At 42.2% G+C, this 21,043-nt stretch overlaps 1 protein-coding gene across 1 annotated transcript in view; it reads right to left on the bottom strand.

The window, feature by feature from the left end:
- VAT1L (vesicle amine transport 1 like) overlaps positions 1-18,508 on the bottom strand; it is a 64,166-nt gene extending 45,658 nt beyond the window's left edge. Inside the window, exons 1-3 of the mRNA XM_075161453.1 lie at positions 18,088-18,508; positions 11,446-11,575; positions 7,187-7,402 (exon numbers count right to left, since the gene is read on the bottom strand). Of these exons, the coding sequence (XP_075017554.1) occupies positions 7,187-7,402; positions 11,446-11,575; positions 18,088-18,317 (576 nt within the window). The 5' untranslated portion in view covers positions 18,318-18,508. The remainder of the gene's footprint in view (positions 1-7,186; positions 7,403-11,445; positions 11,576-18,087) is intronic.
- Positions 18,509-21,043: the final 2,535 nt, after the last annotated feature.

The raw sequence follows: 21,043 nt of genomic DNA, 5'->3' as shown, positions 1-21,043 counted from the left end.
TTACAGAATTTATTATAAATGGATATGCTTATAGTAGTTTTAGATCCAGTAAAAGATTGAGATTTCTTTACATTCCTTTGCTTTAAAACCCAGCTTTAAACCTGTAGGACTGGAAACTTCTCATACTGAGATAATCACATAAAAATCTACTTTTCTATTCTTTTAAGAAGTAAAAATGAAATAGACTGTTCTGTGCATTTAAACAATTTCAAAGTAAAAAAAAAAAAAGTCCTTGACATTTAAAAGTCAATATAAAAAGCATTAATAGAAGAAAACTTACTAATCTAATTAGCTTATTAATACTAACTTAACACTACATGAAATATAAATAAGGGGTATAAGTTAGTGGATTTCTGAAAGGGTCTGACCTAATGGCACAAGCCAGACTTCATTCTGTTGTGCAAACTGTGCAGTGAATTACAGTAGTTATAGAACAGTATACTTTCTTGAAAGCATCTTTTTTGCTTATTATTATGTAAACTGAGCCCAGCTTTATAGCAGGAGAGAACAAGGATACCACCCTGCAAAACTACATCTATTAGAACCAATAGCATCAGTAAGAAACCACCATTTCTAGGATATATTTTTGCAGCCCAGAGGTGCTACAGCATTTTTTAAAAAAATCATTCAGACTTAATCTTGCACAAGAAACCTGCCTGGAACCGAACGTGAGGAGAATCCACATTTCCAAAATGTGGCTTTGATGCCACATAACCATATCCGAAGGTGGTACGAGGTACACAAACAGTAAGAAAACAGCAAGAGGAGACATCTACTAATCTCCTGGCATCAAGGGAAACTTTTCTCTGGTGTTAGGAGAAGTCAGATACACAACACTCCATCTCCTGAAGGTGTCGTTTTTCCAATTACAGCAGAGGAAATTGGAAACCAAACACTAAGGTGAACATTGCAGAGTGGACAAACTGAAACGTGATTCTTGAACAAGCGTAAGGCAGCATCTGCTACGCTCAGTGCTCCACAAATAAGTTTTGGAGTAGAGGGAGGGGAAGAAAGAGTCACCATGAGATAATCATCTCTTTTACCCTCAGAATCGCTTCTTTTCTGCAACAATTTGCAGGGTGTGTTTTTTCCTATCCCCTTACAAAATTGTGCAGCTGAGGTGCATCCAAAACTCCGGGCTGAATCTCCATCTGGTATAAATCCTCTTCAGTTTAGTGGAACTATGACAACATACCCCAGCTGAGATCCTCGCCCGGAGGATATAAGCTCTATCTGAAAAGGTAGAGCAGCCAAGGAAGAGTTAAGCACGGCCCGTCTGTGACATGACTCAGCAGGGGATTCAGGGAAGGGGCACGTCCTCTGGGGAGTGCAGGGCTGTGAGAGGCAAAAAGAAAGGCCTTCAGAGACTGCAGCCTGCTTTGGTCAGGGAAATTGCGTTTTGTGTATGACTGGCCAGGCTTTTGTGTTTGATTAACAGATTATGCTCTGAGGCAGCGTCTGGAAATAGGGACTGGGACTCTCCTGAGCTGCTGAGGGAGCACATCCATTGCTTTAGAGGCATTCAGCGGCACAAGGCAGCTCAGCATCAAGATACCCTGTATGGCTTTAAGTGAGATCGCTTGGGTACTTAAAGCAGCCTAGACTTGGTTACATAGAGCTCTGCGTGAGCTGATTTATTCCCTTCCTTGGCTGCTGGAGATGAAATAAGAGGAAAGCACTTCATCAAATGCAGAACGGCTATGAACTGCTAATATGAAAATAGCAAGTGCAGTCCTGGGAGGTATCGGGTAAAGATTTCAGCAAACTGGGAAGTATAAATGCCGTTGTTCAGTATGCTGGCCGGGACCATCAGAAGAGTGGAGTAAATTCTAATTATTCACATTCAAGAAGGACTGACTCAAACACAAGAGTGCTATTTAATGTGCTCCTACCTGCTAGGTGCAGACAGACTTAAATTCAGTCTACCCATACAATGTTTAAAACGATCAAGGATGCTGTGAGACCTAGTTTAAAAGGCTCTAGCTTTCATACCAGCTAACTAACGCTTTGCTGCCAACCAGCTCAGAGCCCAGGAAATGTGTATGTATCTGCCTGGACCCGTGTCTGTAGGATGACCAAGGAAATGGACATCTGGCCTTACAAAAAAGGGGTATGAACAAATAAACCTGCTTTCAGCCTGAAAAATACAGGCCAAGGAGAGATTTGATTCTGAGCTTGTTCTAGCCATATACACATATACATCCCACCAAAAAGATCTGAAAGAAGTGCCCCAAGAGGAAAGAAGAGCTAATTTTAATTAATGGACAACACCAGCAGAAGAACAAAGACACATTAACTGGCCACAAATAAAGTCTGGAAATTGAGAAAGATTTCTCACCAAGCAAGACAGAGCAAAGAGAATTTGAAGGGATAAACACATAGGTATTTTTTTAAGAAGAAATTTGATAATTCTCTTGAAAGGGTTCCTATATGCTGCCTGTGATAGCGGGTGACTAGATCTACTAAGGAGTGCCAGTTCTTTGTCAGATAAAATAGCACCACTTCAGTGATTCAGTTTGGAATACATCCTCAAATATTTGCAATTTATGCAGGGGAGACACAATAAAAAAGAGGGTTCCTGCCAAGCAGTAACCAATCCTGCCAGGATGACCTAAATCTGTTGCCAAGTCAGATTTACCCTTCAAATTCAAACATGAGAGCTGCATCTGTAACTTACTCTGCTTGCATTTCCTTTGCTGCTGAGCCTGAAAGGGAAGGTCAGATCACAGCTTCAGGTTAGCAATCGATGCTCCTGCATGAAAGGCAGCTTAATTTTAGCATCTGTAAGATCGAAATGCTAAAGAATTGGCTCATAATTCTGCCTTGTGTTTGAGGGGTTAAGTGATGAAATTGAAGTGTTTACACAACCTTGGTAAATGACCAAAGTTTTGTGCTCTAAATATTCAGAATGGGAAGTACATAAAGAACAAACAAATAAGCAAATGGGCATAATGGCTGTCTCTCACAAATCTAAATCCCTGAAAGAATTCCTTTTCTACGTAGATACCATAGAGATAGAGACTAGATTTATTAAAGCCAGAAGAGAAGAGCCTAAGTTTTTTTGCTTTGTTTTTGTTTGTTTGTTTTGTTTTTTAATAGAACAGTCCTGTATTTATACTAATTCAACTAATCCAGGATACAGTTTACAAGTTTACATTAATACTTTTAAGAGCAACTTTATAATCTCGTACAAGCCTGTGTTGTGACTTGCATTGAATGCACTGACTTAAACAGTCTTCATTTTAAAGAACTAATTGCTTCATACAGCAGATCAGTCCCAGCGGGGTGCATGCTACTGCTCAGTTTTCTCAGTGTACTTTTTTCAGTCATCACTTTGCTTCACTTGAAGGAAGAAGAAAAAAAAAAAAAAAAAAAGACGTGGGAGTATATTTGTGAAGGCAGCTACTCCACCATTGTCTTACAGTCATTTCAAACATTAATTACAGGATTTTACAGTTAAGATAGGCCAATATATGTCCTACAGCAAGTCATATGTTCTTGCAAACTCATTTCTGAGCATTAATTTCTATGTATAGATAACAGGAAGTTTTTGAAGTTCAGTGTTAGCTGACTTTCTCCTTATTTTAGCAATCAGTTGAGAAGGGCACTTAAACATTTCCGTAGCTTTAAGCATTTAAACTCTATTTGTACTACACAATGATATCTTTTGTTAATTATTGAAATGCCCTGCTACTCAATATAATTGTTTAAGCAGAAGTGTTCAGCATCCTGCCAAGCAGAGGCCTGAAAGACAGCGTATGACAACCCTTGTCCTTGTTAGATCTTGGTCAGTAGCAGCTCGAGCAATGATAACAGAATGCTTTGCAAGGTCTTAATTTCTCATGGAAGTCTGACTGAATCATGCAATGCAACTGTGAGCCTGTACCACGCCTTCCTAGAAGGTCCCTAAAATTTCCCCAGCCTACTTCACTGTCCAGGTTGAGAGCTGAGAGTTAGTCTCTCTTAACCGCCCCTATCTCAAGGGGCAAAAAGAAGATACAGAAAAGCCAAACCAGCCCCCTTTTCAAACAATCAAAATCAAAAAGCCAGCCTTAGGAAACTAAGGCAAATACAATCTCTCCTTTCAAACCCCCTTTCTAAGCACTGCAGCAGGTTCTCCTCTTCAGATGGAAGGCTACAATATACCAACAGCGTCAGAAGCAGAGTTTGTGAGTGTCCACCTCTCTCCTCCTCGTTCAGAGAGACAAGGTGCTTCCCTACAACTAGCCATGTTTCCTACCATGAACAGAGAAGATTGCATGATGCCCTGCCCACTCAGTTGAGTGGGCAGCAGGGAGGGTACTCATTTGGTATATGGAACAGGATTCAAGCGTCTGTAACAGAGATACAGGTACATAAGACTTTTTTCAAGATAAATTATCTTGGAACCTTTCCTCTTCCTCTACATCACCTTCTGATGTCCCCTGGAACTTCTGGAAACAACTAAACTGACTTATCTAAAGCATCCTGTCAGACATTAAAGGATACAGTCACATACTAATCATACCCCAGGCACAGATGGGAAGACAATTGCTATAGTTACCTCACTACCAAAAATATCTATAAAGAACAATAAGGCCACATAAATAAACTGAGGCAATACATAAGTAAAGGTCCTAGAGAATTTTCCCTGAGTCAATTTATTGAAAAAGCTGCAGGATCCTCCTAAAGGGGGCTGGGGAGCCAGAACAAAGAACCTCACAAACATTTTTGAAGCAACAAGTTCTTTTTCATAAACTGCCTGAAGCAGCTAAAATAATGATCTTGCATAATGAGAAAGGAACAATTACAAACTTCTGGTCCCACAGGGAGCCTATTGTCTCACTAAACTATTCTGGAATTTCTATGACATTTAGAAACAAACTGGACAGGTTTCCTACTTGCTGAAAGTGGGAATGGGCCTTCTATCTATTAAAGCAACAGCACAAAAAATACCTCTTCCCACAGCAATTTCAGTGCCAGTTTTCTGTTTTATTAACTAAGAACTTTGTGAGAGTGATTTGTTCGATTGAGGCTGTTAAACTTTTAAAGGATTAACAGACAGATTATTAGAGCGGTTTAAAGAGTAATACAGACCCCTCTGAAATCTTTATGTCTAGTTAGCAGAAAGGAAAAAATTCCATGCATCTCCAGAGTGATATTTTACCTGTAAGACCTATCAAGCAATGGGAAAAGTCTTTCCTTTCCAATACTAGCTATACATGCTCTTCCCTTCCAAGGAACAACAGGCTGCATGAGGCATTCTCCACAGTGACACAGCGATCAGCACCCTGCCTTGCAGGCCCGCCAGCTCCATCCCCCTCTTACGTACAGTCCCCCCTGGATTGTACGCAGACCTATATCAGTTACTGGCCAACTTGGCTGTTCTACCTGCATCTCTGGTCTTTCCCTTGGAAACTCTGTTTTATTTAACTACTTCGCAGGTGATGGATCTGGTTTCTCCTTGTTCTCCTGGCAGCCAACCAGGATCCACCTTTCTTTAGCTTCTCTCAGAGAAGGTCCACAAGCAGCCACAGCAGAGGACCAGTCAAAAGCTGCTCATTAAGCATCTGCGATAAAAGAGGAAGCCAGCAGCTCCTTACAGGAACAGCCCAGCACAGAGGGTGGACACTAATGAAGAAGACTACATGATAGTTGGTAGAGCATTAACAGTGCTTCAGGAAGAGAAGGAAGTAATAACAGAGGCGAGTGAGATTAGAAAAAGGAAGAGAAAAACAAAGAAATTTAACAAGGACGCTTTATCTTAATAAGGAGGAGTTCATTTTCTCTAGATACATGCATACGCACAGGGATTACTTTTGGGTGTTTTCCTAATTCTGCATGCAAAGCCTGGGTCTGTACAGTGTCAGCTGGGCACACGGCCTTACAGCTAAAGCTGAGCCTTCAATTCCTGTAGGATATACAGTCCCCCTGAATGTGTGGCCTCGTGTTGCTCTAACAGTTCTAAATTCCACATGAAAAAAATTAGTATTAAAGAACAATAAAGTCAGCCATAACGCTCTTGGTTGTACTGTGCCGAAGCATAATACGATTATAAATTCCATTCATTTACAGAAGTATTCCAAGAGGACCATTTACTGCAAGTAGGATTATCGTTAGCTAAAAATACTTTGTACAGGGAACTCATGATTTTATTCCTTTGATTACAGTCTCTTTTATATGAGAACCTGAAAGAAGGTCTAAGGGCACAGAGAATTAGGGATAAGGTGTTAGGGGCTGCCCACCAAACCTCGATATACCACCGAATATTAATTTAGCATAAATAAAGCATAACAGGAAAACAGAAGAGGTACTCCAGTTTGAAAGGCTGAGATCTGCTAATGTTCTCAGGTCATAAAAATCTGTCTTATGGAAAAGGACTGCATAATTTCAAACGTAAACAAACTCCCCTGTCAGTATATTAATATTTTGCACTAGCTTAAATATTTTCCAAAGGAGAAACATTTTCCTAAAAGGATAGTTAACACAAAATGTTGCCTTTTTACTTCATGTGTGGCCTGGTATTCCACTGAATTCATCCTACCGTTGCTTTGCTCATGCAACACAACGCCTCCTTACTAATGATCCAAACTATGACATGCAGCAGCCACCACGGACTCAAATTCAGCATTTGTATATCTTCCTCATGAAAATTGGCATGATAATGCTTTTCATTGTTGTAGAGGGATTGAAAGCAAAGGGAAAAGAAAAAAAAAATAAAAAGGTCTTTCACAGAGAAAGCATCACACACACTCACACATAGTATTTGGAGGAGTATTCCAAGATGGCCATTTACTGCAAGCAGGATTATGGTTACCTACGTATACCTTTTGCAGGGAGTCGATTTATTTATTCTTTTCATTACAGCCTTCTTTTACATAGAAGAAGTACAAGGTGCATAAGTTCAGAAACGCAATGTTTGGGACAACTCTTGCTCCTTGATCTCTAACAACCAATTAGGGGGTTTTGGAGGGGTTTTTGGGTAGAGTTTGTTATCAGAACATTTTTATTTCACCAAAAGCTCCTGCCAACCATTCACATCAGCGTTTTAATGTGAAAACAGGTGCAGTTCCTCCCACCGCAATCCCCCACATAGGGAAGTCTGATATCGAATCAAACTGCAGGGTCGGGCTCATTTCAGAAATTGAGATGCATCAGACCGGCTCACTTACTTGAAGACAAGAAAGAAAGAAAAGTTCCAACTTACCACCCCACCTCCTGCCGAGTGAACCAGCACAGACATGCCTTCTCTTAGGTTAGCAACTTCAAAGAGCATCATGTAGGCAGTTACAAAGTTCATGGGAAATGCAGCAGCTTCAGAAAAACTCATGTCATCCGGGATCTTGTAGACAAATTCTACTGGGGTACATACTACTTCAGCCCATGCATTGTAGTTTACAAAAGCCATGACTCTGTCTCCAATCTACAAACAAGGAAGAAAACAACGGCTGCAATTGAGACCGTAGAGAGCAGCTTGTAAGACCTGCAACTCTCCCTGTTCAAGCTGTGGGTCACTCACTGACTGTGAAGATAATGGTGCTCCACATCTTTGGCAAAATAGCAGTTAAGCTGCTCAGCTTTGGGCTTTTACAATTTTTTAATTGTATTTATTTAAAAAGTTGAATTTAACAAAAATATCCAAAGTTAAGTCCACCTCTTCTTTTTTGCTACACTGCTTCTCTGACAGAGCAGTCTTCCATCATCACTAATACAGATCATCTTTTGCTAGCAGAGCTCCTAAATAACAAATGGGGCTGTAAACAATGAAAACAATATTCTTACTAATAACCAGGAAATTTGCTTACAGAAAAAAGAAAAAAAAAAAAAGAAAAAGGAAAAAAGATTATTCCATGCATCTCATCAATACCATTATAAACAAAATTACACCTAATTTTCACTTTGCTTTCTCAGTCTTCACACTAATTTAGAGCTACTTTTCCTCTCTGCGGATTGAGAAGGGGTGGCCTTGTATTCTGGTAGACAGAGCACATGAAAGGGTTCGGAAACCACTTGTTTAGAAGATAACACCATCTGTATCCACCTCCTATTTTTATTATCTTAATAACTGATTCTACCAAACCATTTCCACAATTGTCATTTCTACAGCCATGTATCAGAGCAGAATTTGATCCTGCAACTTCAAATAAGCCACCTTAAACATCAAAAATATACCTCTGGATTCTGAGGCACTACTAAGCCTACAAAGTGAATTTGACAGGATTTAAAGGGGCAATGAAATATTCTCTTCGAATGCAACATTTCTCTACTCAATTTCTTTGGAAAATATATAGTAGTGAAAGGGTATTTCACTATGGAGAAATAAAGACTTCATACAGTATTCGATACAGTAGGTTGCTCATAGGAACCTTTCAGAGGTCCAGGGACATCAAATTCATACATTTGTATAATGGCCTTCATTGCAACTTCAGGTTTTTAAAATGGAGATAGTGACTCCCCACAGATGGACAAGAATAATAACAGGGCAACTGGAGCTCCGAGGCTCCTGCAGGGGTACAACCAGACTTGGAAAGCAACACTTGTATAAAAGTAGAAATTGGTCTATTGGGGCAACTAGGGAGAGCCACAGTGAGCAAACGTTTGGCGAATATATATTAAAACCTTCACAGATACAACTCTTACAAACTCTTGATAATGGCTTGTCCCCAGCAGCCCCTATGCATTGTTTACCTTGTCTTAGACCTCTTTGCCTTTCTATAATACACCAACAAATACAGCATCCTTAACCACAAAAGGACCTCTTCAGTGGAGCCACAGTATGAGTAATAAGGCAGGAATAGCATGAAACTTCAGGACTTCATGTTTTACCTAAAACTAACAGAAGCTGTCCCTCTAAAATACCTTTCCTTATCTGCTTGATACTCTCTATCTTACATTCTTCTAATACCCACTAATGCTTTAGAAATACTACAGGTTGTTCTTGGACTATTTCAACTATTTTCCACAGTAATGGAGTAAAGCACAACACTTCTACCTTCAGGCAAATGTTTATAGCACAAGCACATTTTGGTCTCCCAAGTAGTTGTCATCACTTTGGCTTTGGGATACTGTGGGTTTGCTAAAAGCTAAGGTGCTGCTGACAGTTCTGAAGGATTTGTCTCTTTTAGAACGAGGATGCTGAAACAGAACTGTCATTCCAATTTCACCTAAATGCCGCCTCCTTTTGAAAAACACATTCAAATTAACAATGCCTCACTGGTAACCACTCTGTGGTTCCCTTCTGCTGCTACAGAAGCATCTAAAATCTAAAGTCTGCTAGGATTAATTAGTGAAGGTGTTAATGTGTCCTATATCCTTGCAAACAAACATAAATGATTATGAAAAAGAATGCAGAAAATGATTACCAAAAAGAAAGTCTCTCTCGGTGATTCCCAAAGGATTTCTTAGTAATAATAAATACCATGTTTCACTACAAACACTATACAGAGCCTAGTCATCACATCAGACTAGGCTGTAGTTCCTGAGAATCATCCCCACAACTAGAGAGAGATCAGGCCCGATACATTTGAGCTCAGTAGAAATCAGCTTTTCCTTTTAATGGGAGAAGGAATAGGCAGTTACACCATTATTCCATACAAAAGGCTTTCTTTCAATGTAAAATATGTTCTTACACATCGCTGCCAAAATGGACTGCCATTCAATGCTGTCATTTGTCATAACGCAATCACAGCAAATGAAGACAATAAGTGGCTGGCAATATCTCAGCTGACTGAGATTGACGGCTACAGGCCAGTAAGACACATTTTTCCACAGCATGAAATCCCCATGACTTTAATGTGACTTGAACTGGAAGAGATCTACAAAGGGAAAGAAGGTCAGAAGATGTAGGGTGCAATCTTTACCATTCCTGCCATCACTATGGACAGTGGTAACAGCATATGTCAAGGAGGCAACAAGCATCTGGCATGCTCCTATGCTGTGCAAGAAATCCATAAAAAAACATTCTTCATCTTCCTCATGGTACGTCCTCCTGTTGATGGGTTCATACCTGTGCACAGCAGTTATTCTGAGTGTCAACCCTTCTTTTAGATCACTCAAATACTACCGTGGCTATGCAGATCATAAGCAAAAAACAAAATACCACGGCTTGTTTCAATTTCAGGGAGTAACCAGAGTACAAACATGCTCTATAGTCAGAACAAAGATATAACTTTGAAAGAGACCCGGTATATACAGTCAGGTGCAATGTTTTTCACGCAAGCACCATATGCTGTAGCCTCACGATGCCCTTCAAAAATAGCAAGAACTTTTAAACTGAAAATGCTGATCTAGAGCAGAGACTTTCTATACACCTTTCACAGAATACTCTTCGGTATGGAGCATAACTACAAAAGACAGATACTAGAGCAGAACAACTAAAGCAACAGAGTTTTTCAAACAGCAAAGTTACTGTTTGTCACAAAAAGCACTGGAAGATTATGATTTGTTTCATGGCAGAGATGGGGCAAGAGGGCAAAGGTAGAGAAATGTCCTAAGAAGAGCTCATCACTGAAGCCCTACTAGAAACTGCATTGGTCATTATCTTTACTCAAGTGAGAAATTTTACAGCTCTTCTAGAAGAGCAAAAATGCTACCTTTAAATAAAATATTTCAGGTAACTGCCTGAAGATCAAGATACAATAAGAATTCAGAAAACGCAATTACTTGATGACATGACTGACTCCGTAAATAGCTAAGACAGAAAAATTTTGAAATAAAACTGAGTTAATGCACGTCAATCCTATCTACTTAGGAAATAAAGTGCAAGATTAGAGGGAATATAGATGTCTAACATCAGTAATGGAATAGGAGGTAGGACACAATGCTGTTTATATGTAATAAGAGATACTGAAGAGTACATAATGCCAACCAGTTATAAAAACTTTATTATATACATTAACTATTTGTTATTTATCACTATTCTGTTAGGTAAAATAGATCCTTTTGCTGAGTGATCAGAGTAAGTCACACACCCAGAATCAGGGTCCCAATTTTATCTGCGTCTCCTGAATGCACGTGGTTGTAAGAAGCAATGCTTATTGTAGATGGGGGTCTTGTTAACTCAAGATCAAAAGCTGGAACTAGAATCAGCAGTGCATGGGCTTCGAGGAACAGAGCATCGATGAAAGCAAACATGGCCAAGAAAAGAAATTTAACAAGTTAACTCAATTTCTTTTACTTTCTTAAAGCACATCAGTCATGCTTTCCAGTTCCTACTTAGCCATCTGGATATGCACATGGCACAAGTGCCTTTCCAGGAAGTATTTGAAGGAGATGACAGCGGTGGCTTTAGAAACTAGTTCAGGAGGTCATTCTCATGCTTGGGAAGCAGCAAGGAAAAATTGCCCTTTCAAATCTCATCAGGGTGGTGAAGGCTGCTGTCACTGGCAGAACAGAAGGGATTAGGGACAACATACTCAGTGAACTGGTGATTATTTAGTCTTGCTCTGCAAATAAAGACAATATTACCTCAAATCCTTTCACGCTATCTCCAAGAGCTTCTACAATTCCAGAGCATTCAAACCCAGGAACAAGTGGTGTCTTCGGAGGGTTGTCGATATTTCCCTGTCGCACCATCAGATCAATAAAATTCAAACCACTGCAAAACACAGGAAAAAAGATAAAATCAAGACTATTACCATAGATCAAAGCAGAGGAAGAAAACTTGACATGACTGATGGGAAAGCCAGAAAACTTCAGGGCAGCATTAAAAAGCGTAAGAGGGACCCAGCAGACATTCACATTCCTCAAGTGTGGAACAGACTGACTTTACACCGTGCTCTACAGGCCTCGGGCAGAAGAGTACACATGCAAGGCAACCGTATCTGTCATTAGCCCCAAAGCTTACAAGACTGTTTAGGAGTCACATGTAGAAATTCACAAAGGCCATTTAAAAATTCAATACAGTGAAACATTATGATTTCTATTAATGCATTACTAGCTGGCAAGTAAACCCAGTTCTGTTTAAGAAGAAAACCCCAAACCTCACACATTATAGATGTTTCGAGCCAAGAGCAACCTGACATAACTGTCCTAATCTCTGATGTTACTCCAGGAATGAATCTTGTGTTCGCCCCAGGCAGGAGTCCAAACTTGGACATAAACTTAATTAAGTATCAGATAGGCTGTTGTTTTAAAACTGTTCGTCCTGGGTCACTTTTGTTTTGCAAAGGTTATTTAAATCTTTGGAGCCCTCAGGGTTGCTGCGTAGAAAAAATACTGGTCTTCCCCTGTAGTCTCAGTTTTGCAAAAAATTTTGAAGCGTCTTTGCTTTGTCTGTTACATGCTATCTAATTTCACTAAATAAAATTCTGTGGTTTTCTAGGCAGCCACAAAAAAACACCCAAAAGAGGTACTGTGTTTATCTACTGATTACTGTGCATATACTGATTACTGGCACAAATGCCCTACATACAGTTAAAACTTCTAAAACTCCTAACTAGCTAAAATATGTTTCAGCATCAATCCGTTGTTCCAAAACACAGCCCTGTATTTATTGTTAGCCAAAATTGCTGCATGCTAACTCCCCCGACTCCATGAAGCTATGCACAGTCCTACTCACGCATACGATACCAGCAACTGCTTGGCTACATAAAATTACTGATGTGCACAAGTATTTATAAGATGGAGCTTTAGTCAGATACTAATCAAGACACATACAGATTGAACAGACCCAACAAACAAAAAGACAGAGTAGACACACAGCGCACGAAGACAAGACAGTATTCATGAGATGTAGGTCATGGGGGGGGGTGGGGAAGAAGGGAATTCCACCAAATGTAAATATTTGTAATTGTGGTGGAGGGTTTAAGAACCTGAACCCACAACTTTTAGCTCTGTAAAAGCAAGATTATAGATTATTTTTGAAAAACATAATTTTGACAATCTAGCTTGACAAACTCAGGAGAAAAATTAAAAAAAAAAAAATACCCCAACATGCTCATACACAAAGCTCATAACATTAACAATATGGAAGGTTAGGAGGGGTTTTAGCACAATTAAGTTGGGAGCTTCGAAATTATTTTGGAAAGGCCACTTCTTAGCTAGTGGCTAAGACCACCTCCTATATTGCCACTGTAATGTTGATAATGAAAGAGAAATTCCAAATAACAAAATGCTTGCAAGGCAGTCATCATTTGGAGTGGGGGGACAAAACACCACAAAACCAAAAAACCAACAACATACATGGTGGCTACCATTGTCTCTGTATATTAACTTCAGTGATGATCTTTGAATACATCTTTCCACACTGTAAGCATTTTACAAAAAGGTAAATTTTTCTACCTTCCTGCAAGAAAAGGCAGCTGGAGGCAGAACTGTGATGCCTGTGTAGGAACACACACCACGACATCGTAACAAGTAGGCAACAAGCAGACGGATATGGCAAAGACCATAGCTATTTGATAATGACATATGATTACAAATACATTATTGCAGCTCTTTTTCTAGAAACAGTCATTCTTACGAAATAACTTGTCAGACAATTTTTGAAAGGGCACATATTCACTTTTGCATCTAACAACATAACACTACCAATTCAGCTCTGTTCCAGTTCCATTTCTCTTTCGTCTGTCTTTATCCTCAACAAAAGGCAGCAATATTAAATAAAATAGAGAGTTCATCTCTATTACAATGAACTTACAAGACCTGATACTAGAACAGGTGTGATAAGGACAGGAAAAAACACTACACAAGGTATGTAATACCTAAGTCACATGTTTTTATCATTTTAATTACTAGCTGGAACACAGAGTGTTGACCAGCATTTCTAATCATTTCTAGTCACCTTCCAGACAGTTTCCTCTTCAATCACTTCATCTTTAATCTCCTATATGTCTATGTGTTGTCACATCCCTGTTACTCTCATACATGCATTTGTTTCCATTCTTCTCCATGTAAGGACAGAAATAAGTTGTTTTATTTTACCTGCCAAATTTGAACAAGCCTTATCAACACCAATAGATCTGAAAGCACAATTACGTTGTATGGCAATTTATATTTTTTTTCCTTTGAATAACCTGGAGGGCCCAAAGATGAATGGCTAGTTCAGTAACTACCTCCAAGACACCCAACCTTACCAAGTCCTTCATTGAGATTCAACCTACAGCAGACACAAGAAAAGGGAAGTTTGGCTGCACAGAGTATCATAAGAAAATGTGTCTCATGCAGAGTGATGGTTTTGGAGAATAAACACAATTTATTTCTTCTATCAGTACAAACCAGCATAGCCTGTTCTGGTGTGTAGCCAGAGAAAGTGACTCCTGAACTTTAAGTAAGGGCATATACAGAGGGACAAGTGTAAATGCAATGTGATCCAGTGACAAAAACTTCTTGCAGTCATGTATTTTTAATCCTAAATCAAGAGCTGGATGCAAATGAAGATAGGGAAGGATACGAATTACCAAGATCAATACATTGACATAGGGGTTCTGCAAGAACCTTTCTGCGAAAGAGCAGGGATATTGGTATGAACTGCATAGACTGAATTACCTGTGCATCTCTGGAGGCAGAGTTTATCAAACATGGAAGTATCTTTGAATCTGACTTTCTAAGTCTGCAATGCTCTGCCTTAACACCAGTTCTGAAGATCTTGAATATTATTTTCTGTATTTGTGGTTTAGCTTTGCTGCATTTTTATTTTCTTTTTTTTTAAGCGTGGAAAGTCCTGTGGATAGAAAGCTGTATTCTAGACTTCTTTCACCATCAAACCAGCAACCGTCAGCTTGGTTCTCCTTGCTTTGTCCCAAGCACTCGAGGATGCCCAATACCTTCCACTGCAAATTACCAAATCATGCAGACCATACTTCACACTTTGGTTTGGAGAGGTGCTGGTTTGGATCTGTCTTTCTTATTCCACTGTAAGACTCCACTGAAATTAATTACTGAAGTTAATGAAATACAACAGAGCAAATAAGAGGACCACTGAGTTTTACATTCTTAAAATCCCTCCTCTTACCCCTGGCCAGCAAATTGCCTGACAACCTTTTAAAAAAAAAAAAAAGTGGAAAGGTTTAAAATGATTGGATCTCATGCTTTTTATCCAGAAACACCCACAGTATATGAACAAGACTGCCTTTAAGGACAAAACTGATACACTGTCTGCTACTCTGCTATACTAAGGATTTCTTTCATTTGCTACCAGTTTTTTAAAGTGCTGTTATCTCACAGTCACAGTCAGAAGGGTCACTTCTGCCTCATTCCTCATGACGCACATGTATAGCGGCACAAGGAAGACATAATTATAGCAGAGAAAAGAAAAATAAAGGGAGGTAATTACAGGACACCATTCCTTATTCACACACCCTATCTGAAATACTTCAGTTTGTTCTAGCTATTTGTCTAATCTTTTAAACAATATGTATACTAGTGTTTCGCAGACTGCAAATTATAATACAAACAAATACAGCAATTTCAACCACTCCATCATTATCAATCAAAAATTATTTCAGGAAATATGCAGAAGCTGTGACTCAGCTTGGACATCAATGGCTGTTCCATTTCTTAGTCACTGAATGAGGCTAACACATGACTCATCTCAGCTGACACATTTTCAATTGGATCATTGATATTCCAGACCTTCAAAAGAATTATTCATCTGGCTTAGTGCTAATAGCAACATATCCTCCATCTCCTCCATTTATAGTACCATGCTACAAAACGTACACATAGGATTTAACTGGTGTATACATATAATTCAACTGGTTTCATCTCCCAGTGAATGCAGAGACCACATAGAACTTGCACTTTTTACTGATATATGCTATTTATCATGCATGTGCACATTCTTCTTAAAATAAAGACTATTTTTCTCCACAAGTTGATGGTTATGATAATCATAATCTATAACGATGACCGCAAAACTGATTCAACTAAAAACATTATTTGTCATGAATATGTCTTACTAGAGCAGCCCATCTTTGGCAAGTTCAGCACTGCGTGCATTAACAAGTGCATGCTACACTGGGCAAAGCCAACAGACGTTTTTCTCACTCAGTCTCCCAGACTAGACCGCAAGTCCATCATCATCCTGATCAATCTTCTGTATTTACGGACTCGGGTCAAGAAGATCAGCAAATTGATTTTTGCCTTGTTTGGAAGCACACTTTGGTGACCAGATCGCATTTCAGCCCTATGGCCATTTCCAGCCAGGAATGACAAGCAGATGCTACACAGGCTACAGGCTCCTCTGACCTCAAGGGAAGCTTCCAAAACACACACGGTATTGTGCAACCTGCAGTAACTATGAAGCAGTTGAGCAGGTCTACTGATGTCAAACAGCAAGTGTGCAACTCGCACAGCTCACTAGTGATAATGCAACCCTGGAAAGCAACTGTAGTTGCAGAGCTGAATATTTCTATTTTATAGCTAAGTGTTCTTTTGCAGGTAACTTGCTATTTGTGATACTACTGCTTTGATGAAAGTGGAATTCATACAGGTACTGGAGAGTGCGCTAAACCACTCAGGCATTTAAAGGAATATGTCCATACACTCAGAACATTTTAAGTTTTGCATGTTAACTTCTGTAACGCAACAGCTGAAAAAAAATCACTCAGAAAACAACACAGCCTATTCTCAAATGCAATTACAGCCCTGCTTGATAGCAAAATGAGCTACCCAGCGGCTACTAAGCTACCATTATTTCTTATATGCACCTACTATGGAATTTCTTGCATTTCCCATTGTGACTAATAGAGAAAAAACCAAACAAATTAGAATGCAAAAAATCTCAGCTGTTCATTTATTAGTTCTCATTCAGATTGATGGATATCACCATTTTTCATGGGCAACACCTTGGGGTGGCAGAGGAAAATACTCGCATAGGTCACAAACCTTATGATCCCCATTAAGTACAGGATGGAAAGCCCAGTGTCTGAACAGGCCAAGACATTCAGCTACATTAACCTACCGGGGTGTTCCAAGATATGAGGCACGTCCACTGCATACATCGTTCAAAACAAGCTCACTGCCCCATACCAGTATAATTTTTGATGCAAGTTACTTCTAAAATAAACAACTTGGCCTTCACCTTGGAATTTATCTTCCAGAAGCACCATGTTTTCACATAGCAGAAGAGGACAAAAAAAGATAAATCCCCGCCTAGGCGAGATTAATTTGGTCTTTGGTATACATCAAGTTGTGTAATAAGACCCTAATGTTGCTTCTGTCACTTAAAAAAATAATCCTATTTTCATGAAGGAACGTGCGCACTGAGAACCAGCTATCTAGGAAGAACAGTCTGCTCCAATTGTCTGGGAAAAAAAATTAGCCTTCTAGGAAAGCTCGTTTCAGGATGCTACCAGATTGCTAGCCACTTGTCAACTGGGCACAGGAATTAAGCACTGGTAAGTTATCCTCAGCTCCCGCTACGCCATCACACCAGCTCCAAAGAAAAATTATGAAGACTGAAGTAAGTGATTCCCAGGAGAAAAGTAACAGCTACTATCAGAAGGGAAAGGGACAGGTGCTGAGAAACACACACAAGCTGGCGTCCACATTTCAGAACGAAAATAACAAAACCCCGAACACAACTGGCCAGCTCTTTCCCCCATTTCTCCCTGCTGGTACCGTGAAAATCAACGATAATTTCTTTCCCTTCACAGCTGCTGCTGACAGCAGACAGACCCCCGGCTTTACTCCGTGCCCGCCTTTTACCAAGTGACTCGGAGCTCAGCCCCGACCCCGGGGCGGGTTTCCCGGGTGCTGCCGCGGGGAACGGGGGTACCTGAGCAGCGGCGGCAGCGGGGCAGGAAGCTGCAGAGGCAGCTCGGAGCGGGGCCCCCCACCGCGGGGGAAGCCACAAGTGAGGGAAGTTAGCGCAACAGCCGCCCGCCGCCCCGGGCGGCGGGAGGGGAGCCTGCGGGGCTCACCCCGCACCCCGGCCCGCCGGGAGCCTCCGCCCGCCGCCCCGGCTCCCTCCGAGGCCAGGCAAGCCCCGCTGCAGGGCGAAGCCCTCAGCACGGGGAGAGGCGGCTGGCGCGAGGCGGGTGTGCGTGGGGGAGCCCCCCGGCCCCCCGCCCGCCTGAGGGGGGCCCGCACCCCGCCCGCCCCCCGCGGGGCTGCGGCCCCCCGACCGCCCCAGAGGGAAGGAGAGGGCGAGAAGCGATACTGGACCAGGCTTTGACGCGGATCTTCAGCTCCCCCTCCTGCGGCTCCGGCATGGCTTTCTTGGACACGCGGAGCTTGTTGAGCCCCCCGAAGCCGGACAGCACCACGGCTCTCATCTCCTTCGTGTCCCCAGCCCGCAGGCTGCCGGCGGCGCTGCCCTCGGCGGCTTCCTTGCCGCCCTCCTTCTCGATCATCTGCTCCGTCTCCTCCGCTCGCTGCGCTCCCTCCTTGGCCATGGCGGGGCTGCGGCGGCGCGGCTCCCGCCGGCTGCTCCTGTGCGAGGCGCGGTGCCGCCGTCTGGAATGGCCACGGGCGCGGCGCGGAGCGGCACGGCGGTCCGCCCGCCGCCGCAATGCACCGACTAGCTGCGCAGCGCCATCCGCCGCCCCGGCGCGGCGGGAGGCGGCCGCGGGGCGCCTCCCGCGGGTCCCCTGGCCTTGCCCGGCCGCCGGAGCGGGAGGAGGGCGCCGCTGGCGTCGTGAGGGGCGCGCCCGGGGCCGCCGCCGTGCCGATAATCGCACCTGGCGGCCGGCGGGGCGGGCGTTCCCCTCAGGCGGCCTCAGGCGGGCCCCGCGCTCGCTCCTGTGTGAGGGGCTGCCGAGGCTGGGGGCGACCCCCGCCCTCGGAGACAGCCTGGCTCCTCTCCTCACCGGCTGGGCCCGCCAACGGGAGCGAAGCGCCTGAAGCCGCAGGTAGGAGCCTGCAGCCGCGGCCCTGCCTCTCGCCCTCCTCCCCACCGAGCAGGGGTCCGGCGGTGGAGGTGCTTCCACACCCCTGCGAGGCAAAGCCGAAAAATCCCCCCCCGGTACTTTCACCTTAGACCTGGGTACAGCCCGAAGCCCCTGGGGAGCTCGGTGGGCGAGCTGGGGCCGGGTGAAAGGCTGTCTGATCGGACCGGCCTCCTGCCGACACCCTTGTCCCCGCCGTGCCCCACACCTAGTGGCATCCTGGCTTCAATCTCCACTTAAGGTGCCCAGGTCTTCATCATCGCTGGGGAACCGGGTGTGCAAAGTCGCTCCTTGCCCATTCCTTGTCCTGACGCTGTTCTCGGGGCCAACTAAGTGAATACTCCTAGCATCAGGAAAATCATACAGGTGGCCAGCTGCCTCACGACTGACACACGCACTTGCGAGCAAGAGACCCAAGCTTGAAACTCTGCTGTAATGGACATTTAAGCCTTTATACAACAGGTCTCTTCCTGGTGATCGATGCCCGTGTTTGCTGGCTTCTGCAGGGAGCTTAACCTTTAATGCGAGCGCAGGGTGTGCTGTAAGACATCCACCAGCTGGAGCTTCCTGGGACTGGCCTGCTTTGGGGGCCCTAACGAGGCTCAGGCATTGGCCACTTAACTCTGTGTTAATGAGGGTGGGTGCCTGCAGCTTCACCCATAACAGCTGAAGGCGGATTTTGGGGGATTGCTAGTTCTGGTTCCATGGGTGTCTAAATTTTGTCTGTTGGGTTCAGTATTAGATGCCTGCTTCAGTTTGTTGATGGCCTCTCACTCTGAATAAATCCACTTCTTACATGCCTAAAATTATGCATGTATTTATGGAGTTTCAAAATTCATTGCAGCGTGCTGTGTGTATAGCGAGCGTTCCTGCAGACCTCTTTGTGGACGCGGTTCTTCCATCAACCCCTGGACAGCAACTGAGTTCTTAAGTTTCAGGACCTTTCTAACTCATGGTAGGGATTATCACCTCCATCTCTTTGGGCTGTGGATTTGTTGCGGTCTGAGTTCATCAATATTCCTTGATTTCAAAATATGCATTTATTTCATCTTGGGTTATGTATTCAGTGTATTGTATTTAGAGGAAGCAAAAAAACTTGGAAAATGTCTTAGCTATAAAGAGTAATGGGGTAAAACATTTTCATTCACATTAAGAAAGTGAGATAGTGGAGGAATGGATAGAGTTTTCATATTTCTTTGTACTTAGTATGTAACACTTTGGGGTTTTTTCTGTCTAGTCTGTAAAAAGTTTGCAAAGTATTTTTTAAAGCCCATTTCTGAGAATTTGTCATCTAAGCCTGTCATAAATGAAGCGGTAAACAAATACATGTTAGGAACAAAGCAGAAGGAGTACTAGCCACAGGAAAGCTTCACTAGCTTCATTGTCTCAGGAAATTCAGATTTTATCAAAACTGAAGTCTGATGCCTCAAACACCTCTTATGTTGTCCTTAAGATATGTTTTGGACAAAGATTCAAAACCAGATCATTAACACCATCAAGAATTTTCTATGCGACGTATTAAAGTGATGCCATCCGCCTCATTCTAAATAACAGCTTGTGGAGGGTTGTAACCGTTTTAAAGGAAGTTTTTTTTCCTCCCATGCTCCGCTGGTAATACCATGAATATTCCCTCCCCTGTTCCCTATACGTGGGTAATTCAGTGCTGTAATAGGGAATACAAAGTTCTGTCACTTTAGATCTGGCCATTTGAATGCATGACCAGGCGGGCAGCAGCTGAATAAAGAATAACGTGCATTTGACTCCAAATGATTCACTCAGCTGGCATCTTATTACACTTCTAACTCAAATGAATGGTAAAGTGCAGAATGACTGGGGAAAGTAAAGCAGATAGCATATGTCAACTAAGTGACATCCAGAATAATGAAGAGCCTGTGGGGCAGCTCACTTGCATCACTCTAGCAGTCTGAAACATCCAAAGAAGTGAATCCGGACCTTTAGACTGCATTTGTTTTGCATTGGTTTGTCTGCTACTGTAGTCCTGTTTTATGCTGATGACTTGGGAGTTTTCTGATTGACCCTACACATAATGATGTAAAGCTATTTAAAGCTATTCCTACTTGATCCGGAACCGAAAGTAATTTATCCTAAGTGATTTAACCATGTACTATTTGCAAGTCAAAATGATTGAAGGATAGCCATTTTGTAGAAACATAATGTCTTGCTTATGGTAGAACCAGTAGTTGTACACATCAGTTGTGGCAACTGAGGTAACA

Source organism: Calonectris borealis, chromosome 12 (assembly GCF_964195595.1).
Source record: "Calonectris borealis chromosome 12, bCalBor7.hap1.2, whole genome shotgun sequence".
NCBI lineage: Eukaryota > Metazoa > Chordata > Aves > Procellariiformes > Procellariidae > Calonectris > Calonectris borealis.
Note: the sequence above shows the minus strand (reverse complement) of the source record. Positions and strands in the feature narration are given on the sequence as shown.